The 26243-nt window shown below is 43.8% G+C and overlaps 1 protein-coding gene across 1 annotated transcript in view; it reads left to right on the top strand.

Annotated features, from left to right (window-relative positions):
• The window catches only part of RSPH10B (radial spoke head 10 homolog B), a 101063-nt gene extending 75039 nt beyond the window's left edge, over nucleotides 1-26024 (top strand). Inside the window, exons 16-20 of the mRNA XM_030212022.1 lie at nucleotides 3549-3671; nucleotides 9155-9254; nucleotides 11345-11443; nucleotides 13782-13974; nucleotides 25700-26024. Coding sequence (XP_030067882.1) covers nucleotides 3549-3671; nucleotides 9155-9254; nucleotides 11345-11443; nucleotides 13782-13974; nucleotides 25700-25913 — 729 coding nt within the window. The 3' untranslated portion in view covers nucleotides 25914-26024. The remainder of the gene's footprint in view (nucleotides 1-3548; nucleotides 3672-9154; nucleotides 9255-11344; nucleotides 11444-13781; nucleotides 13975-25699) is intronic.
• The last annotated feature ends 219 nt before the right edge of the window (nucleotides 26025-26243 follow it).

Genomic DNA, 26243 nt, shown 5'->3' with positions numbered 1-26243 from the left:
GCGCGGGGTACAAGTGTAACAAAAATAAAATAGATACTACTGGAGATTCTACATGGAATGTCGCTACTATTGGAGATTCTAGGTGGAATGTTGCTACTATTGGAGATTCTACATGCAGGACGTCAGACTCACAGAAGCAGAAGCCTAAGCGGCCACATTGGTGATCTGCAAGGGCCGACTTCTACATGGAATGTTGCTAGTGCAATAGCAACATTCCATGTAGAATCTCAAATAGTAGTAACAGTGGAGGAGTGGCCTAGTGGTTAGGGTGGTGGACTTTGGTCCTGAGGAACTGAGTTCGATTCCCACTTCAGGCACAGGCAGCTCCTTGTGACTCTGGGCAAGTCACTTAACCCTCCATTGCCCCATGTAAGCCGCATTGAGCCTGCCATGAGTGGGAAAGCGTGGGGTACAACTGTAACAAAAATAAAATAGATACTATTGGAGATTCTACATGGAATATTGCTACTATTGGAGATTCTACATGGAATGTTGCTAGCAACATTCCATGTAGAAGGCTGCGCAGGCTTCTGTTTCTGTGAGTCTGACGTCCTGCACCTACGTGTAGGATGTCAGACTCACAGAAGCAGAAGTCTGTGCGGCCACATTGGTGATCTGCAAGGGCCGACTTCCACATGGAATGTTGCTAGTGCAATAGCAACATTCCATGTAGAAAAATAGTAGCAACAGTGGAGGAGTGGCCTAGTGGTTAAGGTGGTGGACTTTGGTCCTGAGGAACTGAGTTCGATTCCCACTTCAGGCACAGGCAGCTCCTTGTGACTCTGGGCAAGTCACTTAACCCTCCATTGCCCCATGTAAGCCGCATTGAGCCTGCCATGAGTGGGAAAGCGCGGGGTACAAATGTGAGAAAAAAAAACTATGTAATTTTTATGTAATTTCATTGGAAGACATCTTTAGCTAGAATTTGATAGAGTGACTTCAGATGTTAAGATGCTGAGGGAGATGAAGCATGTTCATCAGATTGGGGATCCTACAGGAGATCTCTGGGCAGGCCATGCAGTCAGTGATAGCATTCCCTGCTCAACGAAGTGGGCCACTGCTGTGCTTGTGAGGAGCAGCAGCAGCATTGGGATGTTTTTACGGTCTCCAGAGATCAGTTTTTAATTAGCAGAGGTGTTGGCAGGGCTGCACTGGAGAGAGAAGCTTAGGCAGACAGAGAAGACGTTTCTTTTTTTTTTTTTGGTGGAATTGCTGCCACGACTTTAGCCTTGGCGCAAGACCAGGTGGAAGCCCCACCCATTTTAAGCCTGTTATGGGCTCGGAGGCAGAAAACCCCATTGGGTTCTTAAAGGGCCCAGATACTATGGCTGCCATTTTTTTTTTGCACCAGAATTTGTTCTTGTGAATCATCAGGCCTTCTCCCTGGTGTTGGTGGCTGCTCAGTTAGTTAAAGTCTCGTGAAGGGCCTCAAAGAGGCCCAGGAAGGAGTCAGTATAGGACCAGGATGAGGTGGAGCCTCTGGAGGTGCCTTCCAGTGACTTGTCTGAGCTTGAGAAAGAGCCTATGGATGCCAATTCAGTTGAAGATGGGGTGGCGTTTAAGGATCCACAGGACTGATGGATGGAGGTGCTGCTGAAGCAGTCATTTGAGGCATCCTCTCTGACCTTGCAAGTGGCAGTCTGCGGAGATTATGTGGTAAGGGCCTGTCTGCAATGGGGTCATTGGAGGAGTTTCTGAAGCAGCATCCTGGAGGCGGGCTCCACCTATTTGGCTAATGCTTTGTATGACTTGGTCAGGGCTCCTGAGAAGTACATGGCTACAGTGGTAATGGAATATGTATACACAAAAACAGTTTTCCCAATCTTCATAGTAAAATTGTAATCCATAACTTAACTGTAGACTTTTATTGATTTTAAACAACACATCTTCTCTGCTGGTGTTTCAGAGAGTGGAAGGTCAAGGTAGTTCAGAGGAGGCTGGATCAGTTGTTCAGGAAGGATGAGGCAGCTTCAAAGGCGACAGTAGCCCAGTAGATTAAGGAAGCGGTTGCATTGGCATACATTGCTTAGGATTATGAGGGGCCCCCAGGGACATCTGGCCCATTCCTGCAGGGCTCAGGCATCTTCCTGGGCTATTTCTTCATGCTCATCCTTACATTCCTTTGTATGTCATCATAGGTTGGATGTTCAGACTAGATAGGATGTGTTGGAGACAGTGTTGTCAGGGTCTCTCCCTCTCCCTCATTCATCACTTTACATGCATCTAGACTGGACTGGATGGACAATGAGGAAGGAGAAATTTTCTTTCTTTGAATCCCTCCAATCCAGTCCAGAACCCATTTTGACCAATTTAAGTGGCCTTTACTTTTATTTATTTTTAAACATTTTTTTTTTAATTTATGACTATTTTACCTACATATCAAGCAGTTACACTTGAAATTGAAAGAAAGAAAACAATCACATTCAGCAATACAACTAAGGAAAAAATAAGCACAAACTTTTAGTCCACAATACTAAGGCAGGACCAAATAAGAAAAAAAGAAGAGGGGGGGGGGGGGGGGGGGGAAGGGAAAAACGTCCCTTATAACATAATATAAACCAACAGAGACAGATAAGGCTAACAGTTTCCTTCTGCTGGTACATGATGACTATGGGATACATCCCCCACCCCTTCTAATTCCCTTGCCCCCAGTTGGTAAGAGAGTGTAAATACATGCATCTGGACCAAACTGGAGGGACTCAAGAATTGCTGTTACCTTTGTACCCCGTGCTTTCCCACTCATAGCAGGCTCAATGCGGCTTACATGGGGCAATGGAGGGTTAAGTGTCTTGCCCAGAGTCACAAGGAGCTGCCTGTGCCTGAAGTGGGAATTGAACTCAGTTCCTCAGGACCAAAGTCCACCACCCTAACCACTAGGCCACTCCTCCACTGTTGCTACTATTTGAGATTCTACATGGAATGTTGCTATTCCACTAGCAACATTCCATGTAGAAGTCGGCCCTTGCAGATCACCAATGTGGCCGCGCAGGCTTCTGCTTCTGTGAGTCTGTCGTCCTGCACAGAAACAGAAGCCTGCGCAGCCTTCTACATGGAATGTTGCTAGTGGAATAGCAACATTCCATGTAGAATCTCCAATAGTATCTATTTTATTTTTGTTACATTTGTACCCTGCGCTTTCCCACTCATGGCAGGCTCAATGCGGCTTACATGGGGCAATGGAGGGTTAAGTGACTTGCCCAGAGTCACAAGGAGCTGCCTGTGCCTGAAGTGGTTAGGGTGGTGGACTTTGGTCCTGAGGAACTGAGTTCAATTCCCAGCACAGGCAGCTCCTTGTGACTCTGGGCAAGTCACTGAACCCTCCATTGCCCACCGCATTGAGCCTGCCATGAGTGGGAAAGCACAGGGTACAAATGTAACAAAAATAAAATCAATTCCTCAGTTCCCCAGGACCAAAGTCCACCACCCTAACCACTAGGCCACTCCCTAATTTGTCCTTTGAGAATTACAGAGAGATTCTATAATGTTTCTCATGTCTTTCTTGTAAAATTGTGAACTGTAGTAATATGATGTCTTTTTTTTTCCTCCAGATGACATTTCTTGAGTTTTTTGAGGCACTCCTGGATTGTGCTGTGATCTACGTTAATGATGATCTGCTGAAAGAGTCAGCAGCTAGACTAACATATAATAGAATGCTTGGAAACATTACAAATGTAAGTCAGTTACTCAAAGAACGCACACAAAAAGCAAAACTGATTTGTGTTCTTACTTTCTTAAGAACTGTACACAACAGAAGGCTATTGGAGGGGGAGGGGGAAAAGGTGGCATAACTAAGATATATAGAGCGTTGCTACTGCTCTCCTCCCCACAGGACTTCTACACTGGAAGGTGGGAGGCGGAGTTACAGACCACTTATTTGGAAGATTGGTGGGCAAGTAGCTACAGGCACTTATTGAAGCCCTCCATCGCCCAGCCACTGGTTGAAAATGGATATAAGATTTTCTACTGGTGGTACTATATCCCGAGTCATTTACAGAAGTTCTGTCCGCACTTATCAGCAGACTGTTGGAGGGAATGTGGGGGGAGAGGTACATTCTGGCACATTTGGTGAGAGTGCCCCAAAGTACAAGTGTATTGGGCAGAGGTTCTGGGCAGAGTGAGAGAAATGACTGAGATCACTTATCCAAAGCGGGCTGAACACTGTTTATTACATATACGGCCTCGAAAGACCCCTATACATTGCCATAAGTTAGTCGTACACAGTGGTGTGCTGGTAAATTTTTAACAACAGGCTCTCTCCCCGGTCCACCTCAGTGCCCCCCCTCCACCACTGCGCCCCCCCCACCCACCTCTGCGCCCCCCCCCCCAAAAAAAATTGCAGAGCTGGCTAAACCCCGGGGGGGGGGGGGGGGGGGGGGGGCCGCGGCCAACACATTACTCTCTCCAGGAAAAAAAAATTAAATGATCCCAGGTTCCAATCTAATTCATGTTTAATATGGCATAAAATGCCATAAATAAGTAAATAAACATAAACTTTTAACGTTCAGCACCTGATTCTCAAAGTGGACATATTCCAAACACTATAATGAAAATAAAATTATTTTTTTTCTACCTTTGTTGTCTGGTGACTTTGTTTCTCTGATCATGCAGGTCCAGTATCTGATTCTGCTGCTCTCTATCTGTTCTCTTGACTCCGTTTCCAGGGCTTTCTTTCCATTTATTTCTTTTCTTTCCTCCTTTCTTCTTCATTTCTGGTCCTCCGCAAACTTGACTGTACAGTGGATCCAGCTTCTGCCTATTTTCTCCATCCATGTGCAGTTTCTCTCCTCACTTCCTTTTCCCTCATCTAATCTCCTTCCTCTATCTTCCCTCCATGTCCAGCATTTCTTCTCTCTCCCTTCCCCCCCTCCATCCATGTCCAGAATTTCTCTTGCTCTCCCCTCCATCCATGTCCTGAAACTCTCCTCTCTCCCCTGCCCCTCTCTATCCATCCATACCCAGCAATTCTCTTCTGTCCCCTGCCCCCTCTGCCCATCCATGCCCAGCAATTCTCTCCCCTGCCCCCCTCTGCCCATCCATGCCCAGCAATTCTCTTCTGTCCCCTGCCCCCTCTGCCCATCCATGCCCAGCAATTCTCTCCCCTGCCTCCCTCTGCCCATCCATGCCCAGCAGTTCTCTCCCCTGCCCCCCCTATGCCCATCCATGCCCAGCAATTCTCTCCCCTGCTTCCCTCTGCCCATCCATGCCCAGCAATTCTCTCCCCTGCCCCCCTCTGCCCATCCATGCCCAGCAGTTCTCTCCCCTGCCCCTCTCTGCCCATCCATGCCCAGCAATTCTCTCCCCTGCCCCCTCTGCCCATCCATGCCCAGCAGTTCTCCTCCCTCCCCTGCCCTCCATCTCCCATCCATATGTAGCAATGTCCTTCACCCCCCCATCCTCCCCTGCCGCTCCTATCCATCCGTTTCAATTACCTGCCTCGAAGTGCCGCATTATCTAAAACCTGCCTGCTGCCCGTCTCCAGCTGCCTGCCTTCCCTGCTTGCTTGCTTCTCAGGAGTTCGGTTCTTCGCGCCCTGCCCCTTAGTCCCGCCGCGGGAAAAGGAAATGACGTCAGAATGACGTCAGAAGGCGGGACTAAGGGCGCGAACCAAACTGAGAAGCAAGCAAGCAGGGAAGACAGGCAGCTGGAGTCGGGCAGCAGGCAGGCTTTAGATAATGCGGCGCTTCGAGGCAGGTAATTGAAACGGACGGATAGGAGCGGCAGGGGAGGACGGGGGGGCGAAGGACATCGCTACACATGGATGGGAGCAGGAGGGGAGGTAAGCATGGCGCCCTCCTGCCATGCTTACCTCGTGCAATGGAGCCGGCTCGCCCCCTACAACAACCGGCTCGCAAGAGCTGTCAAAATTTAACAAGCGGCTCTTGTGAGCCGGTGCGAGCCGGCTCCAGCACACCACTGGTCGTACATATCCTTGGCTCAGCGAAATTGGCGCTGGCAAGGGCATGGAAACAAAGGGAGACCCCTGCTATGCAGGTGGTGGAGAATAGGCTACACTACTTATACCAAATGTCGAAGCTGACAGCTATGCGAAAGGGGCAGCTACAACAATTTCAAAAAATATGGGAATATTATGAAAAGTGGAAAGGATTGTAAAGAGGCAGGATAACATACATCGACGGTGGGAGGGAGGGGGGAGGTAGTATAAGGGGAGGGGGAGGGAGGGAGAACACTACAAAATGCAGATAATAATTGTGTGGTTTGTTATGGTTATTTTGATGTAATATGCCTATAGTTGGCTTGTAGCCAGTTGATGCTGTATTCTCTTTGAAACTCAATAAACAAATCTTAAAAAAAAAAGAACTGTACACAACTAAATAGGTCATTAGCACTTCTGTTTTACCACCATTTCCATACTCTGTTTTCTCTGGATCTGTGATGTATAGTAAACACTAATAATAATTTCTAAATATCTCCTTCAAAAAATAGATGATTTTTTTTTTAGAAGCAGTTGATGCTTGTACATTACATGAGGCAAGTTCTGAAGGTTTATCATTCATCCGGGCGACTAGCTGACATACTAAACAAGTTTGAGGCTGCTAAATGCTCTGAAGTTCATTGGCCAAATGATAATATTGCTTTGCAAGTCTCTCATCATGTCTTTGTTACAAGTCAGTGACGAGGCAGAATGCACAGATTCATAGGAATCTGACAGTAAAGAACATGTCAATACTTCTGCTATGGCTTCTGGACTGAACTTAGATGACACTTGTTCATGTCATGGTGCCATTGTGGTCCGGTCAGGAAAGAGGGATATTCAGACCAGTGCAAAATAATGTCACCTCCTATGTTATTTACTTCTGTAATCTACTATAATAAAACTCACCCTCAACGTTCTGAGGATACTGATGTCAGTGAAGCCAAGCTCTGACTTCCTTCAAAAAGGTTTGAAGGTTCGTGGTGGTGAAGCCACCAAAATCACTCCAGGCCCCGCCCTCAAGGGCGGAGCAATGGCAGAACAACTAAGGGGTTGGCAGGGAGGGAGGCGGGGGGGTGGGAAATCGCTCCAGGCCCTGCCCTCGAGGGCGGAGCAAAGGCAGAAGAACGAAGGGGCTGGCAGGGAGGGAGGCGGGGGGAGTGGGAAATCGCTCCGGGCCCTGCCCTCAAGGGCAGAGCAATGGCAGAACAACAAAGGGGTTGGCAGGGAGGGAGGCAGGGAGGCGGGGGGAGTGGGAAATCGCTCCGTGCCCCGCCCTCGAGGGCGGAGCAATGGCAGAACAACGAAGGGGTTGGCAGGGAGGGGAGGCGGGGAATCGCTCCGGGCCCTGCCCTCGCGTCAAACGTCATGATAGGGGCGGAGCAATGGCAGAACAATGAAGGGGTTGGCCAGGGTGGGAGGGAGGGGGGGTGTTGGCGACGAAAACCTTGCTAGCGCCCATTTCATTTGCTCTGAAACGGGCTTCTTTTACTAGTTGCTATATAATCATCAGAGGCTTGAAATGTGTTTTATGAATAATGCATCTTGTTGTATTTGTCCCTTGTTAAGGACTTGTACATGTGATTGTTAATATCATTTAACGTTGCAGAATAGGGATTTCTGGTGACATCAGCAGCTGAACTCTGAGTTCTGGGTGGCATCCCCTTATAACCGTGATGGTCTCCCAGTGCAACAGAATGACCTGTAAAGTGACTGATAATGCGAGTAAGATGGTTAGCGATATTAAACCCTTTTTCCAACTTTAGCTCATGAGGCCATGGCAGGGCCGCGCGCTGATAATATGATGGAGCTTACAGATGCAGTAGAGCAGGGGTGGGCAACCACAGTCCTCAAGGGCCACAATCTAGTCGGGTTTTCAAGATTTCCACAATAAATATGCACGAGATTGATTTGCATGTACTGCTTCCATCGTACGCAAATAAATCTCGTGCCTAATTGTTGTGGAAATCTTGAAAACCTGACTGGATTGGGGTCCTGCACTGTCAGCAGTAGAACTATTAGAGGTTGAAAGCAGTACAGAGATTGACAGCCCTCTTAAGGAGCCCCTCACAAAAGCAGACCTCCATGAGGTATTAGGCTGCTTCAAATCTGAAATGAAAACTGAGGTAGTAAATCTTCCTTTACCCAAATCTTCCTTTACCCATACACCATGCCCCCTGCCGCCTCCCTACCCATCTTCAAATCTCTGCTCAAAACTCACCTCTTCAATGCTGCCTTCGGCGCCTAACCGCTCGAGAAATATAAAATGCCCCAATCCATCCAACCTATCAGATTAACTGTTCACTCGTCCTCTAGCTTGTTCACTTGTCTTTAGATTGTTCTCTTGTCTTTTAGATTGTAAGCTCTTTGAGCAGGGACTGTCCTTTCAATGTTTGAATTGTACAGCGCTGCGTAACCCTAGTAGCGCTTTAGAAATGTTTGTTGTTGTTGTTGTTGTAAAGAGTGTGACTGAGCTTAAGGAGCTCTTGAAGAAATTGTGATCAGGCCTGAATGATTTGGCTGAGGAAGTGGAGCACCAAACTAATAACCAGAAGGATAGGATGGATATAGTTAAGCTGTATGCAGAGAAAATGGAGTGAAAAGTTGGAAGATCTTCATAACAAATCACACTGGAGCAATTTACGCTGGGAGAGGGGGGCTTCCCAGAGCCAAGAGATGAAAATATGGAAGCTCATTGCGCCATATGGCTGCTTATGCGTTAATATGGCTGCAGCCATATTAGCGCATTGCCTGGATGGACAACAGGTAGTGAATGGGCTCACTGGGCCTTGGGACCACGGTGTGGAAATTTCCCACAGGACACTGTAGTTTGCCTCCATACCTGCACTCATAGCAGCCAACCTTTCAAAATGATTAGGGGTGCTGACATTTTTTTTTTACAGATGGATACGTTCCTACAAAAGTCCATAAGCCATTATTAAGAAGGACTTGGGAAAATCCAAGCAGCATAAAATCTGTTTTTATTCTTTTGGGATCATACCAGGTACTTGCAACCTGGATTGGCCACTGTTGGGAATCAGGATACTGGGCTTGATGAACCTTTGGTCTGACCCAGTATGGCAATGCTTATGTTCTTAACTGCTAGGCCACTTCTTCTACTGATACAATTAAGTAGCCAAAGGCATTTGAAATGTTAAGGAAAATGCAAAGATTTTCATTCATGATAACATTTTTCTTTCTGAACAAAACCTTCAATCAAAGGACAATTTGTCAGAAAGCACTAATGAAACATTGAAGCTATCTGAAAATACAAGAAGAGCATCTTCAGCATTGCAGAAGTCTGGCCAGCTTCACGTTGCTTGTAAGTAATTCCAGTGATGGAATAAACGCTTGGCTAGAACATATGCAGTATTTTCTGTGTTTCAAGGTATTAGTTTCAGTTTTATGTAAACCTGTGTTTTGATTATTTTATTTATTACGATTATTTTTTTTAAACAGTTTTATTGATCTCTTATTGTAATGAGGTATTACTGATGGTATTGAATTATTTTATTGTTTACTTTTGTATATTGCAGTAAATGTGTTTTGGATTATGTGATTTAAAATACAAATGAAATAAATAAATAATCAGCTCCATTCTGGCTATGGGTGACATCGTTTGATGGAGCCTGGTGGGGTAAGCACTCCACCTCGTTCTTTCTAGAAGTGTTTGGGAACATCCCATTGTGCATACACACGTCTTCCTGCCTGCTATCATTGTGCAGGACCTGCTCAGTCCTCTTTTTTTCCTGCAGAGCAGTGTGGACATGTTTTGTAATTCCTTCCCACAATCCACATCTCAGCGTGTGTTCTTCATTGCTGTTTGTGGTATTAATTGCTTTAATCGTGTATAAGTGTCTCACACAGGGCCAGTGTTCGCTCTCTGCTTTTTAGTTCATTTAGTCAGGATCTTTTGGTACTTCCAAGCTTTCTTTGTTTTTCCACAGCCCACTAGGTCTCCTTAGGCCTTGGGCACCCAGTCAAACACTTTTCTACCACCAAGCTAGTTGATTTCACCTTGGCTATTTTTGCACCCATATCCCAGAAAACTTCCAGTGGTTTTTAAAAGGTGCACCCAGTGCAGCAGGACTATGTCTCTTATGGACACCCATATTTGGAGCTTGCAGTGCCTGGAGTCTGATCATAATTCCTTTTCTTGTAAACTCTGATCACAGATGTCAAGAAGAGGTATTAAAGGTCAAGAAAAGCTGTGTGAATGAATTTTTGGCACTGAGACTGTGGCATTGGAAATATCAGTCTCTATGGCTTTGGGAGCTGTGTTGGACACTGGGGAAGCACTGACATTGAGAGGGCCTTCACCTTCCTTAACACTGGCATCCTCCTGTCCCTTCCTAGCGTTGATGATTCCATCTGTCCAGTGGAAGCCAAAAAGCACCAAGGCATCGAAATCATCAATGCCCTCGGAGCAACCTTGATGTGAGGGCCACACACCCTCCTAGGAAGCAGACAGGGCATGACTTTGAAGGATGTGACTACTTCAACTAAGCACCAGCCTTAATCAATGGCAGCCCTCGAGGAGCAGCTCAGGGCAATGCTTCAAAATGGAGCATCTATTAGCTTCAAGAGGCTATGGCATTGAGGGTATCAGTGCAGGCTTCTCAAGAGCTCCAGCCTGTCTTGGAGACCCATGCACTGTAGGGAGCACATCAACTCTGAGGCCTCGAGGGCGGGTCTGCACCAAACCAGTGTCAATCTCAAGCCCCTTGGGAAGGGAGGGGAACTCTCCTCAGTGAACCAGGGATCCCTGTTACAACGCCCCCCTTCCAAGCCTGACCAGGGTGTCAGTCGTGTGAGGCAGGTAGATTCTCCAGGAGAGTACTTTTATGAGTAAGATTCTGACCGCTCGTAGGTGTTATCCCTGAGGGAGGGGGCATCTGTTAGATGATCATGTAGATCTTCTATTAAGCTTAATGCTTGTGAAGCCAGGTGCAGATAGCTATAGCTGCTTTGGGGGCTGCCCAAGCATAAGCTGAGTAAACGAGATAATAAAAATTCAGGTGGAGTTGAACATGCTGGTCTAGCTGACAGCCTGAACAAGTATGCTGCAAGTCTTCTAGTTGAGAAAAAATAGTTGTGATCTTTTGACATTGGAGGATGTTACCAAGAAGTGTGGCAACATTCCCCTGCTGACTATGGTGAATCTCCATTACGTGTAAGCAACTTTGCTAAATCTCCATTTTCTGTGTGCATGAAATGATGAAGAGCATCAAGAGTCAGACTAGTTTATAACCTGTTCACCTTTCAGAAAAGGACAAGCAGCTTTGGGTATTGCTCATGAGCATAATATTTGTGAAAGGATGTTATTGTTTTATTAACATAGAAAGTAACTTTTTTCATTTGTACCTCCAAATACTTATCTCATCTCTGCTCCATGTTTTCTACCCTTTAAAGATAAGAGCAAAGAAGCAGAAAATAAAGGTAGAATAATACCGTTCTTGTCATCTCTGAAGACGAGACAAGAATCAATAAGCAGTCCCATAAATGAATCAGGTAATGTGGATGCTGAGCATTAGTATGCTGTGGTTGTATGACTGTACGTAATTTTGTCCAGTTGGGGCTGGCCTGCTGAGAATACTTCCTGGCTGTTCAGTGAGATATCCAGAATGAATGTGTATGAGAAAATGACACACTGTGAACTCACTATATGCAAATTTCTTTCATGCATATTTGTTGTGGAGAGATCCGGAAATCCTGACAGGCTATATGGTCCTATGGCAGATTTGGGAAACCTTGCTATATATTTTTTTTAAACGATGATTTTAGAAATGCTATGTTTTATAGACTTACCACATGGGGGTAGCAAAAGACTATCCTGCCCTCTATCTGTAAAGATAACAACATTCAAAATTTTTAAAATGGTTTTGGTTTTATAGTTCCTTTTTCATAATCATACTAAATCTGTCATTATAGTCCAACTGAAACCGATGGTCTTGGTTTTGGTTGAAACTGGAACCAAAACCGAAAATGCGTCGTTGTCCCCCAGCCAGCCTCCCACCTCCTCGAGAAGAAAAAAAACCAGTCCCACCCCCAAAAGTTTCACCCTTCCACTCCTCCCCCTCCACATAGGCCCTTCCTGTCTGTTGGCTTCTTTGGGGCAGGAGCAATTCCCATGATGATTCTGCACACAGTGGCACCATGTTCAAAAATGGTGGCTGTGACTGCTGCGGGAGGTTGTAGCCACCATTTTGGAATTGGGAATAGTATGAGCAGGCGACTTGTTCCTGCTTATGCTATTCCCAATTTGCGGGAAGACGCAGCCACCATTTTTGAACACAGAGCCACCGGGGCTAGGAGCAACAAGGGACGCTCCTGCCACGAAGCAGTGGCGTAGCCACAGGTGGGGCCGGGGCCCACCCACTTAGGGCTCAGGCCCACCCAATAGTACCACACGTTTAGTGGTAGCTGGTGGGGATCCCAAGCTCAGCCAGCTGAAGACATCCCCCTAATGTTAACGAAAACACTACACGATACCAGCACCTGAGCATGCTCAGCGTATGCGTCCTGCAGACTTCTATGGTGGAACGAAGCATTTCCCCGTAAGCTGAGATATTTTTGTTGGTGGTGGTTGGGAGGGGGGGGGGGGAGAGCACTTGGTGCCCACCCACTTCTTGCCTAGGCCCACCCAAAATCTGTAGTCTGGCTACGCCCCTGCCCCGAAGAAGCCACTAGGTAAGCTCGGAGAGGCAGTGGAAATATCTTGCTATGGGAGAGATGACTTTGGAACTACAAGCAGATACCGCTAATAATAGAATTCCATTACCAAGGCTTCCAGAAGAAACTCAGAACTTTTTTGAGTGTTTTGAGTAGTTCAGCACCTGCTGAGGAGAACTGGAACAAGTAAAGTTGAGAGTTCTCAAAGTAGATGATCCCTGGGGATAGGATTAGTAGAATTCTTGTTTGATATGGATATATTAAAATTAAGATAGAAAATTCCCTTTGAAATAAACTGATGTGGATACCTTGATTCAGAAGAGGTCTGGATCTAGGCAATTTACTCTTAGAAGATGGGTTTATGGAATTAAATAAGTGGGATATAGGGGGTGGAACCTGGACGCAGTGGGCTACCTCTCTTAATTTAGCTGGGAATACATTTTGTTGGGTTAGCTTCTAAACTCTGGACCATTCCTAAAATTGAATTAAGGACCAACAAACATGGAAGCACCGACTTACATCTGGAAATGAAGGGTAACAAGAAGAACAAAGAAACATGGAAGCATGTCCTCTTGTTAGGGTATGATGCCGAGTCAATTCATGGAATTAAAATTGTGGTTAGTCAGCACAATTGCAATAGGGAGCCCAGTAAAAATTAAATATGCGTGTGTATCTGCCTTATGGCTGATAGTCTAGAATGCTGCACTGCACTCATGTATGGAATCAAGTAGACAAGAGATGTTTTTCAATCATGAAATTCAACAAGCCTCCTTTTATAATAATGGTTCTTTCTCCCATACACAGGACTGCTTTGGGTTTATTTCTGATAAAAGTGATTTATAAATATAAATGTAATAGACAGTCCTGCAGTGAAAGAACGCACCCTTAGCAGCAAGGCTGGTCATGTCCTTTCACTCCTCCCATTACTCCCACTGGGTGCTACCAGTATGTTCTATAAACAGAAGTAAAGGGGCTGCTTTAGGGAACGACCAGAGTCCATAGCGGTGTTTTAGGAAGAAGCTACATTCACCTGTTGCTGCTGCCTTTTATTCTACTCTATTAGTTTTTGTACATTAGTTACCCCCCCCCCTTCCAGGGAGGCCAAAGTTCATCTCGTTTTGTAATATAAAAGCAGAATTATCTTTGGGAAATCCTAACTAGGTTTGTTTTGTTACAGATCAAATTGATTCAGTCACACTTCAGCAGAAGCAGTTTGAGCGTTGTATCGACCAAATCCACACGTTCTTTTTACAATTCCTGTTTCCCGCTTACGAACGTGACGTCCTAGTACAGCAGGAAATCCCCAAAACCAGGGCTTGGCGGGCCACAGCTTTTCGCGTGCTAAAGATCCAGAAGGAGGAGAAAGCACGGTAGGCTCTCTTTCCTTCACTTTAAATGGACAGGAAGGGGTCATTTTATAACTGGATGCCTGTGTCCAAGTTATAAAATATCGGTTAAATAATCTCTCACTAATTATATTTCTATTTAAAATTTTTAATATAAATGAAATGTTCATCTTTTCAATGCAATCTGTTAGACTTGTTTGAGTATTTCATTTATATTAAAAGTCTGAAATAGAAATACAATTAGGTTTTGTAAATAAATATGTATTAATTTAGTTATTGATTAAAAATCATAAAACATATTTGAAGTTATGAATATGGTGAGAAATCCTTGGTGAAAGTTTACCTGATTCTAAGTGCCACCTCTGGTGGTCCAGCATGAGATTGAAAAAAAAAGGAGGGTGCATGGATCAGGTACATGGAGCAAGCGTGCAGCTGGTGGCCCCTTTGACGTCAGCTTTCTGCTCCGGGGCAAGGGACTGGCAGATCCGACAGCACCCCCTTGGCACAGAGGAGGGAATGCGCCACTGGGGGGAGATCCTGCTCCACCCCAGGTGGCAACTAATGTAGGTACGCCACTGGATTTGTGCACCATTTGATCTGATTCTGGAAGCCTATTTTATAGCTTGTAAAAAATTGGATATAGGCAACCACCATATATCTGATCTTGTTAGATATATATAACAAGATCAGATATGGTGGTTGTCTATATCCAGAAAGTTATTCCCTCAGTGGTCACTAACCCCCTCCCACCCCCAAAAAATGTGATGAAAAACATTACTTACCAACCTCTATGCCAGCCTCAGATGTTCTACTCAGGTCCATTAGAACAGCATGCAGGTCCCTGGAATAGTCTAGTGTTGGGTGCAGTGCACTTCAGACAGGTGGACCCAGGCTCCTACCTTCCCCTACCTGTTACATTTGTGGAGGAAACTGTGAGCCCTCCAAAACACACCAGAAACCTACTGTACCCACAAAGATATATGTATATATGTGTTTTGGAGGGCTCACAGTTTCCTCCACAAGTGTAACAGGTAGGGGAAGGTAGGAGCCTGGGTCCACCTGTCTGAAGTGCACTGCACCCAACACTAGACTATTCCAGGGGCCTGCATTGCTGTTCTAATGGACCTGAGTAGAACATCTGAGGCTGGCATAGAGGTTGGTAAGTAATGTTTTTCATCACATTTTTTGGGGGTGGGAGGGGGTTAGTGACCACTGAGGGAATAACTTTCTGGATATAGACAACCACCATATCTGATCTTGTTATATATATCTAACAAGATCAGATATATGGTGGTTGCCTATATCCAATTTTTTACAAGTTATAAAATAGGCTTCCAGAATCAGATCAAATGGTGCACAAATCCAGTGGCGTACCTACATTAGTTGCCACCCGGGACGGAGCAGGGTCTCCCCCAGTGGCGCATTCCCTCCTCTGTGCAAGGGGGTGCTGTCGGATCTGCCAGTCCCTTGCCCCGGAACAGAAAGTTGATGTCAAAGGGGCCAACAGCTGCATGCTTGATCCATGTACCTGATCCGCGCACACCCTTGCTGCCTGCACCCGTGCGGACTGCTCCCACTGCCCCACCCTTGGTAAACTAGAGCACAATTCTACACGTGTTCCAGAAAAGGTGTTTGCGTGTGTACTTTACAATTCTGCTCAAAGTATGCCAGCAGGAATGACTGCACATGGCACACATACTTATAAAAGGGTGTAGCCAAGTGCACATGAATAACAGACATTTTCCAGATGTAAAACAATTATTAAAATAACCCTTTATGGAAATAATTTTATAACATGCATATATTAATAGTGTAAACATACTTTTCCCTGTGGGGGTACTGGCTAATTAAAAAAAATATGTGCATACTTCCATTTGAAAATTATCCCAGGCAATTCATACACTTACATTTACTTACCAAAATTTTAATTAGAAAATCTTTACATTGTACGCACACAATTTTATAAGCATTACTGACTGTATGAGCCGTTTCAGCATTTAAAAATTGTCTTTTAAATCTGTGTATATTTGCTTTTAAAATTTCCCTCTAAATTTATGTGTACTGGGTGAGATGACAAAAAAAAAAAAGTAACCACCCTAGAGTCTTTTTGCTGTTTTCTCAGCAATTGCTTGGAATTTCAACATGAAATCTTACAGCTTTATTTGTCGTTACTATCTACATTTAGGTGCTGAGTGGAACGATATTATCTTTAAATATGGCAAAGTTACAGACTTTTTAGTGTAACCACCCAGTGATTTTCGCATGTTCAAAAATGTTTGCACTGTAAAACTACCATTATTTGATTAAAAAACAAAACAGGAGCTTACTGTTAAATGATATCACAGTGATGCAGACTTTTAACTGGGAAGCAATGTTGGAGGCCTAACACAAGCTCCACTCAAAGCTGAAAACAATTGCCGAACTCAAGGAAGTGCTGCAGATGATCTGGGACAGACTGCCACAGGGACCGACTGACAAGGCTGTTAAGAACTGACTGAAGGAAGGCCTGTGTTATAGCTGGGGGTGGTCACTTTGAGCATTCACAGTGACTGCAAAATTCTGACACATTGTTAACTGTATCGTTCAAGTGACGTTATCTTACTGTGTTTTAGCTCAAACATTTAGGGCATGTTTACTAAGGTGCTTTAGCGTTTTTAGTGCACGCTAATACTAGACACACCCATAGGAATATATGGGTGTCTTTAGCATTACCGTGTGCTAATTTTTAGAGTGCGTCACAAACACAAATGCACCTACAGCGCAGTTTAGTAAACATGGCCCTTAACATGCAAAAATCACTGGGTAAAGGCCTCTTTTACAAAGCCGAGTGGCAAATGAGAGGAAGCCCATAAGAACTGAATGGGCTTCCTCTTATTTGCCGCACCGAGAATTGGTAACACAACTTTGTACGAGAGGCCCTAAATGTTGTTTAATAGTAATACATAAGTATGATGACTAAATAAGTACATTAAATTTCTTGTTGAAATTCAAAGCAGTTGCTGAGAAAACTGCAAAAAACTGTAGGAAGTTTTTTTTTTTTTTTTGCCTTACCCCATATATTGCTAGGAAATCTTATCACTCAACTATTATACCCAGTCTATGAACAAAAAAATTAAAGTTTTTCTAGTTTTGTATTTTTATTTTCAAAGAAATGACTGCATGGTAGGCAAGAATAAATTTCCAGAATCAAGGAATGCAGGGCTAAAAATTGAACAAAAATTTGTTTTGCAAAAGAAACTGGAGTCCTTAAAATGTAGATATGGGTTATATGGAGGCGATAGTGCAAGACGAGCAGGGGAGATTTGGCTGTTCAGGAAAGTTGTGAAAGAAAAAGATGCGCTTCCAAGAGATAGTGCTAGAGAAAGAAGGATTACAGACCAAAGGGATATAGCTTAAAGAGGAGTGGGGCTTATTTTCAGTGCCCTTACACTTAACAGAGTTACATAGGTTAGTATGGGGCTCATTTTCAAAAGAGAAAAACGTCCAAAAAGTGACATGTCTGCATTTGGATGTTTATCTCACAAAAAACGGCCAAATCAGTATTTTCAAAACCTCTTTTTAAAACGTTTTTCCTCTGAAGTCATAGTAAACATAGTAGATGACGGCAGAAAAAGACCTGCACGGTCCATCCAGTCTGCCCAAGAAGATAAATTCATATGTGCTACTTTTTTATTTGTACTGTCCTCTTCAGGGCACAGACCGTATAAGTCTGGCCAGCCCTATCCCCGCCTCCCAACCACCAACCCCGCCTCCCACCACCAGCCCCGGCACAGACCGTATAAGTCTGCCCAGCACTATCCTCGCCTCCCAACTACCAGTCCCGCCTCCCACCACCAGCTCTGGCACAGACCGTATAAGTCTGCCCAGCACTATCCCTGCCTCCCACCACCGGCATTGGCACAGACCATATGTCTGTCCAGCACTATCCCCGCCGCCCAACCACCAGCCCCGGCACAGACCGTATAAGTCTGACCAGCACTAGCCCCACCTCCCAAGCACCAGCTCTGCCACCCATTCTAGGCTAAGCTCCTGAGGATCCCTTCCTTCTGCACAGGATTCCTTTATGTCAGTCAGAAGTACGTCTAAATCTCAAGGGGCGTGTTAAAGGCGGGGCTTCGGCGTTCCTAAGACTTAAGACACATTTTTCAGCCATAATGGAACAAAATAAAACCGTCAGGACTAAGATGTTTTGAGCTAGACCTGTTTTTATTATGAGTAAGGCACAAAAAGGTGCCCTAAATAACCAGATGACCACTGGAGAGAATCAGGAATGACCTCCCCTTATTCCCTCAGTGGTCACTAACCCCCTCCCACCCCCCCCAAAAAATGTGATGAAAAACATTACTTACCAACCTCTATGCCAGCCTCAGATGTTCTACTCAGGTCCATTAGAACAGCATGAAGGTCCCTGGAATAGTCTAGTGTTGGGTGCAGTGCACTTCAGACAGGTGGACCCAGGCTCCTACCTCCCTCTACCTGTTACACTTGTGGAGGAAACTGTGAGCCCTCCAAAACACACTGTACCCACATATAGATGCCCCCTTCACCCGCAATGGCTATGATAGTGGTGTACAGTTGGGGGGTAGTGGGTTTGGGGTGGGTTTTTTTTTTTTTGGGGGGGGGGGGGGGGTGTTCAGCACACAAGGTAAGGGAGCAATGAAAAACAAATGTCCATAGTATTTTCGAAAACAAAAGATATTTTTCTTTTTTGAAAATTACCTTCTTTCTGCTCAGAATTTGGACATTTTGTGTAAAACATCAAATTCAGATTTAGACATTCTATCGAAAATGCCCCTCCACGTAATTTTGTATTTATTTATTTTATTTCATTTGTATCCCACCTATTTGCAGGCTCAATGTGGCTTACAGAGTTTTGTTAACATTGTCATTGCAAGGTGACATATACATTTAATGTTGTGTAGAGGTTAAATTAGGGTAGAAGAAGGAGAGGAGTGCTTTGAAAATACGCCTCTATTTCCTGTAGTCATTATACACTGCCTTGCTATCTAAAGAGAACAAAGGGCAGATGCAGCAGGATGGGCAATATTGGTACACATTCAGTCAGAAGAGAAACTTCAGTCAGACACGGGTAAAAACCTGTTAGTTCAACTCAACCACAACCTCTCTGACATTCTCACCAAAAGTTTTAGTGAATAAATACGTTTTAAATTTTACAAAAGAAGGTTTCAGTAAAAGGAATGATATAAGTGAATTCAATAAAGAGGGTGTGATACAGTAGAAGGCGCTCTGTCCAGTGGATTCCAATCTGGCTGCATAAACGGAAGGCATGTGTAGACGGCAGTTGTTGAGGGAATGTAGAACCCTGGTGATGTAAATACAAAGGGGTGACATGATCAAATCCTGCGGTGTGTGAAAGGATTCTTATGACACTATTTTGCACCGATTGCATTTGTCAAATAAGCAATTGTAGCAGACCTGAATATACTGTGTTACAGTAATCCAGACTGGAGAAAAGAAGACCATAGAGAAGGGTCATCTGTGAAGACTAATAGAGGAAATAGCAAACTGAATGGGAATTATCTTTAGATCGAAGAAACAGGTTTTTACAAGGGCTGCTAACTTGCGATCAGGGAAAACATCCTGGCAGGACCTCTTAAAGGTTGCCAGTTGGCTCTTTGAGCATAAACTACTACTAAATCTTGAAAAAACAATAGCCTGTTGGATAACAGGTCAAAGTTCAATACTGACTAATTCCTATTTTATTTGACAGGCCAATTGCCCTGGTACATATCTGTCAGATACTTAAGTGTGATCATAGATTCAGCTTTATCGTTCAATGATCAGATATCAGAGGTAGTAAAAAAATCTTTTTACTATCTAAGGCAACTACGTTCCATTAGGAATGCAACAGATAATAACTCATTGCGTATCTTGGCCTATGTGTACATTATGACACGCCTTGATTATTGTAACATCTGTTATGTAGGCATTACAAAATTTAACTTGAAACGCTTACAAACTATTCAAAATATAGCTGCTCGTATAATATGTAGAGCTTCAAGATATGATAAGGCTACGCCTCTATTATGTCAACTACATTGGACTCCGATTCATTTGAGAATTTCTTTTAAGATTCTCATTCTTAAATATAAAGCGTTACATTTATCGACACCATCATATATTGCAAATTTAACTATTCCTTACACACCATCACGAACTTTACGTTCACTTACTGATAACAAGTTGGTAATCCCACCGCCTTCAAGATCTAGGTGGGAGTCAACGCGAGCTTCAGCTTTTTTTTTTTTTTTTTAATCACCATCATTGTGGAATTCACTCCCAAATATATTAGGGTAGAAGAATCATTTATGCTCTTTCGTAAAGCTTTAAAAAACTTACTTCTTTCAAATAGCTTTTGACATCTAGTGCTGTTTATAAGGAGAATTTCAGTGTCATTTATTGGAGAAAACCAATAGGTTAATGGTAGCACATTATTTGAATGTGATATGTATGAGTGATATATGTAATTGGTTTGTTTTCTTTGGTATGGAAGTCTTGTTAGAGCTGTCCCATCATAAATGGATTTCTTTTATGTTAGAATATTGTTGTTTTTATTTGTATTGTATGTCATATTTTTAAATATGTAAACCATTCTGATCTCCTATGTAAGAAGTAACGGTATAGTAAATAAATAAACGATAAACTATTTAATAGATCTTTAGAGATGGGAGAGGTTCCGCAGGATTGGAGACGAGCGGATGTGGTCCCTCTTCACAAAAGTGGAGACAGGGAAGAAGTGGGAAACTACAGACCGGTAAGCCTCATGTCGGTGGTATGAAAAATAATGGAATCGCTGCTGAAAGGATCGTTAACTTTCTAGAAGCCAACGGGTTACAGGACCCGAAGCAACATGGCTTTACCAAAGGAAAATCCTGCCAAACGAATCTTATTGATTTCTTTGACTGGGTGACCAAAGAACTGGATGAAGGACGTGCGCTAGATGTAATCTTCTTGGATTTCAGCAAAGCCTTTGATACGGTCCCCCAGAGAAGACTCGTGAATAAGCTGAAAGGCTTGAATTTAGGACCAAAAGTGGTGAACTGGATAGGAAACTGGTTGACCGACAGTTGGTTGAGGGGGTGGTAAATGGAATCTGCTTGGAGGAAAGGAAGGTGAGCAGTGGAGTTCCTCATGGGTCAATGTTGGGGCTGATTCTGTTTATGGGAGATATTGCTGAAGGGTTGGAAGTACTACTACTACTATTTAGCATTTCTATAGCACTACAAAGCGTACGCAGCTCTGCACAAACATAGAAGAAAGACAGTCCCTGCTCAAAGAGCTTACAATCTAGTAGACAAAAAATAAAGCAAACAAATCAATTAATGTGTAGAGGAAAAAGGAGAGGAGGGTAGGTGGAGGCGAGTGGATACAACTGGTTACGAGTCAAAAGCAATGTTAAAGAGGTGGGCATTCATTCTAGATTTAAAGATGGTCAAGGATGGGGCAAGACGTAGGGGCTCAGGAAGTCTATTCCAGGCATAGGGCGCAGGAAGACAGAAGGAGCAAAGTCTGGAGTTGGCAGTAGTGGAGAAGGGAACAGATAAGAAGGATTTATCCAGGGAACGGAGTGCACGGGAAGGGGTGTAGGGAAGGACGAGTGTGGAGAGATACTGGGGGAGCAGCAGAGTGAGTACATTTATAGGTCAGTAGAAGAAGTTTGAACATGATGCGAAAACGGATAGGGAGCCAGTGAAGCGACTTGAGGAGAGGGGTAGTATGAGTAAAGCGAAAAGGAAAAGTTTGCCTTTTTGCGGATGACATGAAAATAGCCAATAGAGTGGGATACCTTGGAGGGAGCAGAAACAATGAGAAGGGATCTCCAAACATTAGAAGAATGGTCGAGGGTCTGGCAAATTTAATTCATTGTTACTTCCAGAATTACTAATGTATCACATTGAAAGCTTTTGGTACTCTTTTTTAATATTTTTATATTGCAGTGCTCAGTATGTGTGGCTGTGCCTTATACCATTGGTCACAGTAACTGCTAACAGCACACCAACTTCAAACATCACCGCACTGGGCCTTCCTATCCTCCTTAGTACATGGTCATAACGCTTCAGTTCTTAATGTAAATTGTACAAACATTAAAAGTGTAAATCGTCTTTCCATTTATCTGATATAATGTTTGTTCAATGCAAGTCCCTTGTGGTACTATGTTGTCTGCAGCCGTGACTCTCTTCCGCCAGTGTAAGTGCTCTTTTGTGATTGTGCCGAGTAGGAATTATTTTTGTTTTGAAGAGTCTTATTTTTTGGCAAACAAAAGGGGGTAGCAATGGGAGCGACAGTAGCTCCGACCATTGCATGTTTGTATATGGCAGAATATGAGAACAAACATGTGGATTCCTCCATATACAAACTTCACATAAAAGTATCAACGTTATGTAGACGATGTGCTCCTGATATGGACTGGAAGCAGGGCAGCTCTTTATGAATTTCTAACATATTTGAACAGCTGTGACTCCAATATCCAGTTTGCATTTAATGTCGGGGATCGAAGTGTTGATTTTTTGGATGTACACATCATCATGCATCAAAGACAGTTTATTACTTCACTTTTTAAAAAACCTACTGACAGGAATACCTTATTGCACTACACCAGCTGTCACCCTATGGCCTTGAAAAATGGGATTCTCGTTGGACAATTCCTGCGAGTTAAGCGTTTATGCAGTGATCAAAATATATACCTTTAAACAACAAGCACATCAAATGATAAACAAATTTAAACGACGTGGATACCCCCCCCCCCCCCATCCAGGGTTATAAGAAAAGCATACAAGAGGGCGCAGAACACACATAGACAGTGGTTGCTAGCTCCTCGATTAAAAGACAAGCATCCCCAAAGCAACATTCCATGTGTTCTCCCTTATTCCAACTATGGACAAGAAGTGACAAAGATCATCTACAAACACTGGCTTATACTGCGTTTACATCCTCAACTTATGAATAAAACTGCAGATATCATTTAAAAGAGCCCAAAATATGGGCAAACTGCTATCTGTTTTTCGAGATACTGGATCTGCAGATGCGGCCAACGATGAAGGTCACAAAAGGTGTTTGAATTGTATCTACTGCCCTTATGCCATGGAGACAAATAATGTCATCAATCCTAAAACCGGCAAGCGATATTTCTCACGGGGCCACACAGACTGTAATTCGGCCCAAGTTATCTATGGGATACAATGCCCCTGCTCTAAATGGTACATTGGCCAAACCAAGCGCAAAGTTAAGCAGCGCATAGGGGAACACGTTAGTAATCTACAGGTCAACAAGAGAGAAGCTCCGCTGGTAGAACATTGGGGATAGCAACAGCACTCAATAGCAGACTTAAAATATGTGATATTGACCCGGGTGAATTTGCGCTGAGGGGTGATATATCAGCCATTTTAGCAAACATTGAACAGAGATTCATTTTTCAATGGGGCACAGTTCAGCCCCAAGGCCTCAATAAAGAAATGAGTGTTTGCGTTAAGATAAGGGAGTAGCCTGAACTCACAACTGGTGAATTAGTACAAAAGGTTGACGTTCAGACAGCATGCGCTTTTGCTCTGACTACAGGGAAGGGCTTGCAACGATTCAGCTGCCTTTCGAGCCAATAACTGAATCTAGAGAGAACAGTTAAGAAGGTAATGAACATGCAATAGCTTTTAACAATAGTCATGTATACGATTTTGAACTCAATATTATGTTGGTTATTTTAATTCCCTGAAGACGCCGTAATGACGAAACATGGTCTCATGTTGGGAAAGACATCCTACCTTCAGAATTGATTTTAATCACAAAAGAGCACTTACACTGGCGGAAGAGAGCATAGCACCACAAGGGACTTGCATTGAACAAACATTATATCAGACAAGTGGAAAGACATGATTTACACTTTTAATGTTTGTACAATTTACATTAAGAACTGAAGCGTTATGACCATGTACTAAGGAGGATAGGCAGGCCCAGTGCGGTGATGTTTGAAGTTGGTGCGCTGTTAGCAGTTACCGTGACCAATGGTATAAGGCACAGCCACACATACTGAGCACTGCAATATAAAAATATTAAAAAAAAAAGTACCAAAAGCTTTCGATGTGATACATTAGTAATTCTGATAGTAACAGTGAATTACATTTGTACGTACTGCATACCAGTTTATAGCAGCTTAGCACCCAAATAGTAGAGTTAAAATTTAATGCCAAGAAGTGTCGAGTGATGCACTTGGGGTGCAGAACCCTAAAAGAGAGATACCAGATAGGAGGGGAGAGATTAGTAAGCTTGACTCAGGAGAGAAACCTTGGGGTGTTGGTGTCTGAGGGTCTAAAAGTGAAGAAACAATGTGACAAGGCGATGGCAGTGGCCAGAAGGATGCTAGGCTGCGTAGAGAGGGGTATAACTAGCAGAAAAAAAGAGGTGTTGATGCCCCTCTACAAGTCGTCGGAGTATTTTGTGTTCAGTTTTGCAGGCCGCATCTTGCTAAAGATGTAAAAAAGACTGGAAGCGGTGCAAAGAAGAGCTATAAAAACAGTATGGGATTTGCGTTGCAAACCATATGAGGAGAGACTTGTCGACCTGAACATGTATACCTTGGAGGAAAGGAGAAACAGGGGTGACATGATATAGACGTTCAAATATTTGAATGGTATTAATCCGCAAACAAACCTTTTCTGGAGATGAGGAGGCGGTAGAATTAGAGGACATGAATTGAGGTTAAAGGAGGGCAGACTCAGGAGTAATGTCAGGAAGTATTTTTTAATGGAGAGGATGGTGGATACGTGGAATGCCCTCCTGCAGGAGGTGGTGAAGGTGAAAACGGTAATGGAATTCAAACATGCGTGGGATAAACACAAAGGAATTCTGTTTAGAAGGAATGGATCCACGGAATCTTATTTATTTATTTTAGTTACATTTGTACACCGCGCTTTCCCACTCATGGCAGGCTCAATGCAGCAGGCAATGGAGGGTTAAGTGACTTGCCCAGAATCACAAGGAGCTGCCTGTGCCGGGAATCTAACTCAGTTCCTCAGTTCCCCAGGACCAAAGTCCACCACCCTAACCACTAGGCCACTCCTCCACTCTGATTAGCAAAGATTGGGTGGCAACACCGGTAATTCGGAAGCAAAATCAGTGCTAGGCAGATTTCTACAGTCTACTCCCTGATCGTTACTGAATAGATATGGATGGGTTTGAGTGTAAGTTTTAAGGGGCTTTGACACTAGCTTCAGAACTTTTAGTAAAAGAGTGCTGGGCAGACTTCTATGGTCTGTGCCCTGAGAATGGCAAGGACAAATCAAACTCAGGTGTACATACAAAGTATCGCATACCATGTAAAATGAGTTTATCTTGTTGGGCAGACTGGATGGACCATACAGGTCTTTATCTGCCGTCATTTACTATGTTAAGATACTTAAAGTGCATGACAAGACTGAGAGAAGAACCATACAGTTGAGGAACAAGAGTTGGAAGTGGGGATAGGCCTGTAATCCAAACAGCTACAGTTTTCAAATGATTCAGAATTAAGCAATTCTAGTGAAGCCTGAAGGAGATCCTATTCAAGTCAATTTGAAACTGAAATATCAGGGAAAACAGTCAGTGTAATGAACCAGTATTACATCATATCATTTGCATAGTAAAACACTGTTTTGCATAGCTCGTGTAATTAATGCCCATACTTAAAAAAATGTGATTGTGGTCATTGTTCTTTAGTACATATAAATTCCACTCCTCCCTTATTTTGTTCTTTTTTCAGACTTAAAGCTAAAGCAGCAGAGGTAGCAGCCAAGCAAAAACAAAAAGAGGCAGCAGCAAAAGCATTAGCCACACTGTGGGTCGAGCCGACACAGCAAAAAACTCAAAAGGAAGATGCAAGAAGAACCAGTCTGCATCCCTCTCCACCAAGAGACACAGCTCCGGCACCAGCGGCTAAAGCCCCGACAGGTCGAAGAAAGAAAAGAGAAAGATAGACTCTGTTCAAGTACTACCCTCATCACATACTTTTCTTTTTTACTGTTCCAAAATCAAAATGCTAATGTTCCCTAAAAACCAGGACATTTCAATAAAAAGTGATAAACCCACACATTAACAATCTATCTACTGCCAGTTTGTGCACTGGCTGGAGGAAGTAAGAACAGAGGCAATTCACTTCCACAGGTCAGTTCTAGATGTTAGTTACCGCACTAAGGGATCCTTTTACAAAGGTGCATTAGGCGTTGCGCACGTGCAGTGCATACCTAAACAGGACTACCGCCAAGCTATCGCGCCCCCCTGGTGGTAATTTTAGATTTGGCGCACGC

This window comes from Microcaecilia unicolor, chromosome 8, assembly GCF_901765095.1.
Source record: "Microcaecilia unicolor chromosome 8, aMicUni1.1, whole genome shotgun sequence".
NCBI lineage: Eukaryota > Metazoa > Chordata > Amphibia > Gymnophiona > Siphonopidae > Microcaecilia > Microcaecilia unicolor.
Note: the sequence above shows the minus strand (reverse complement) of the source record. Positions and strands in the feature narration are given on the sequence as shown.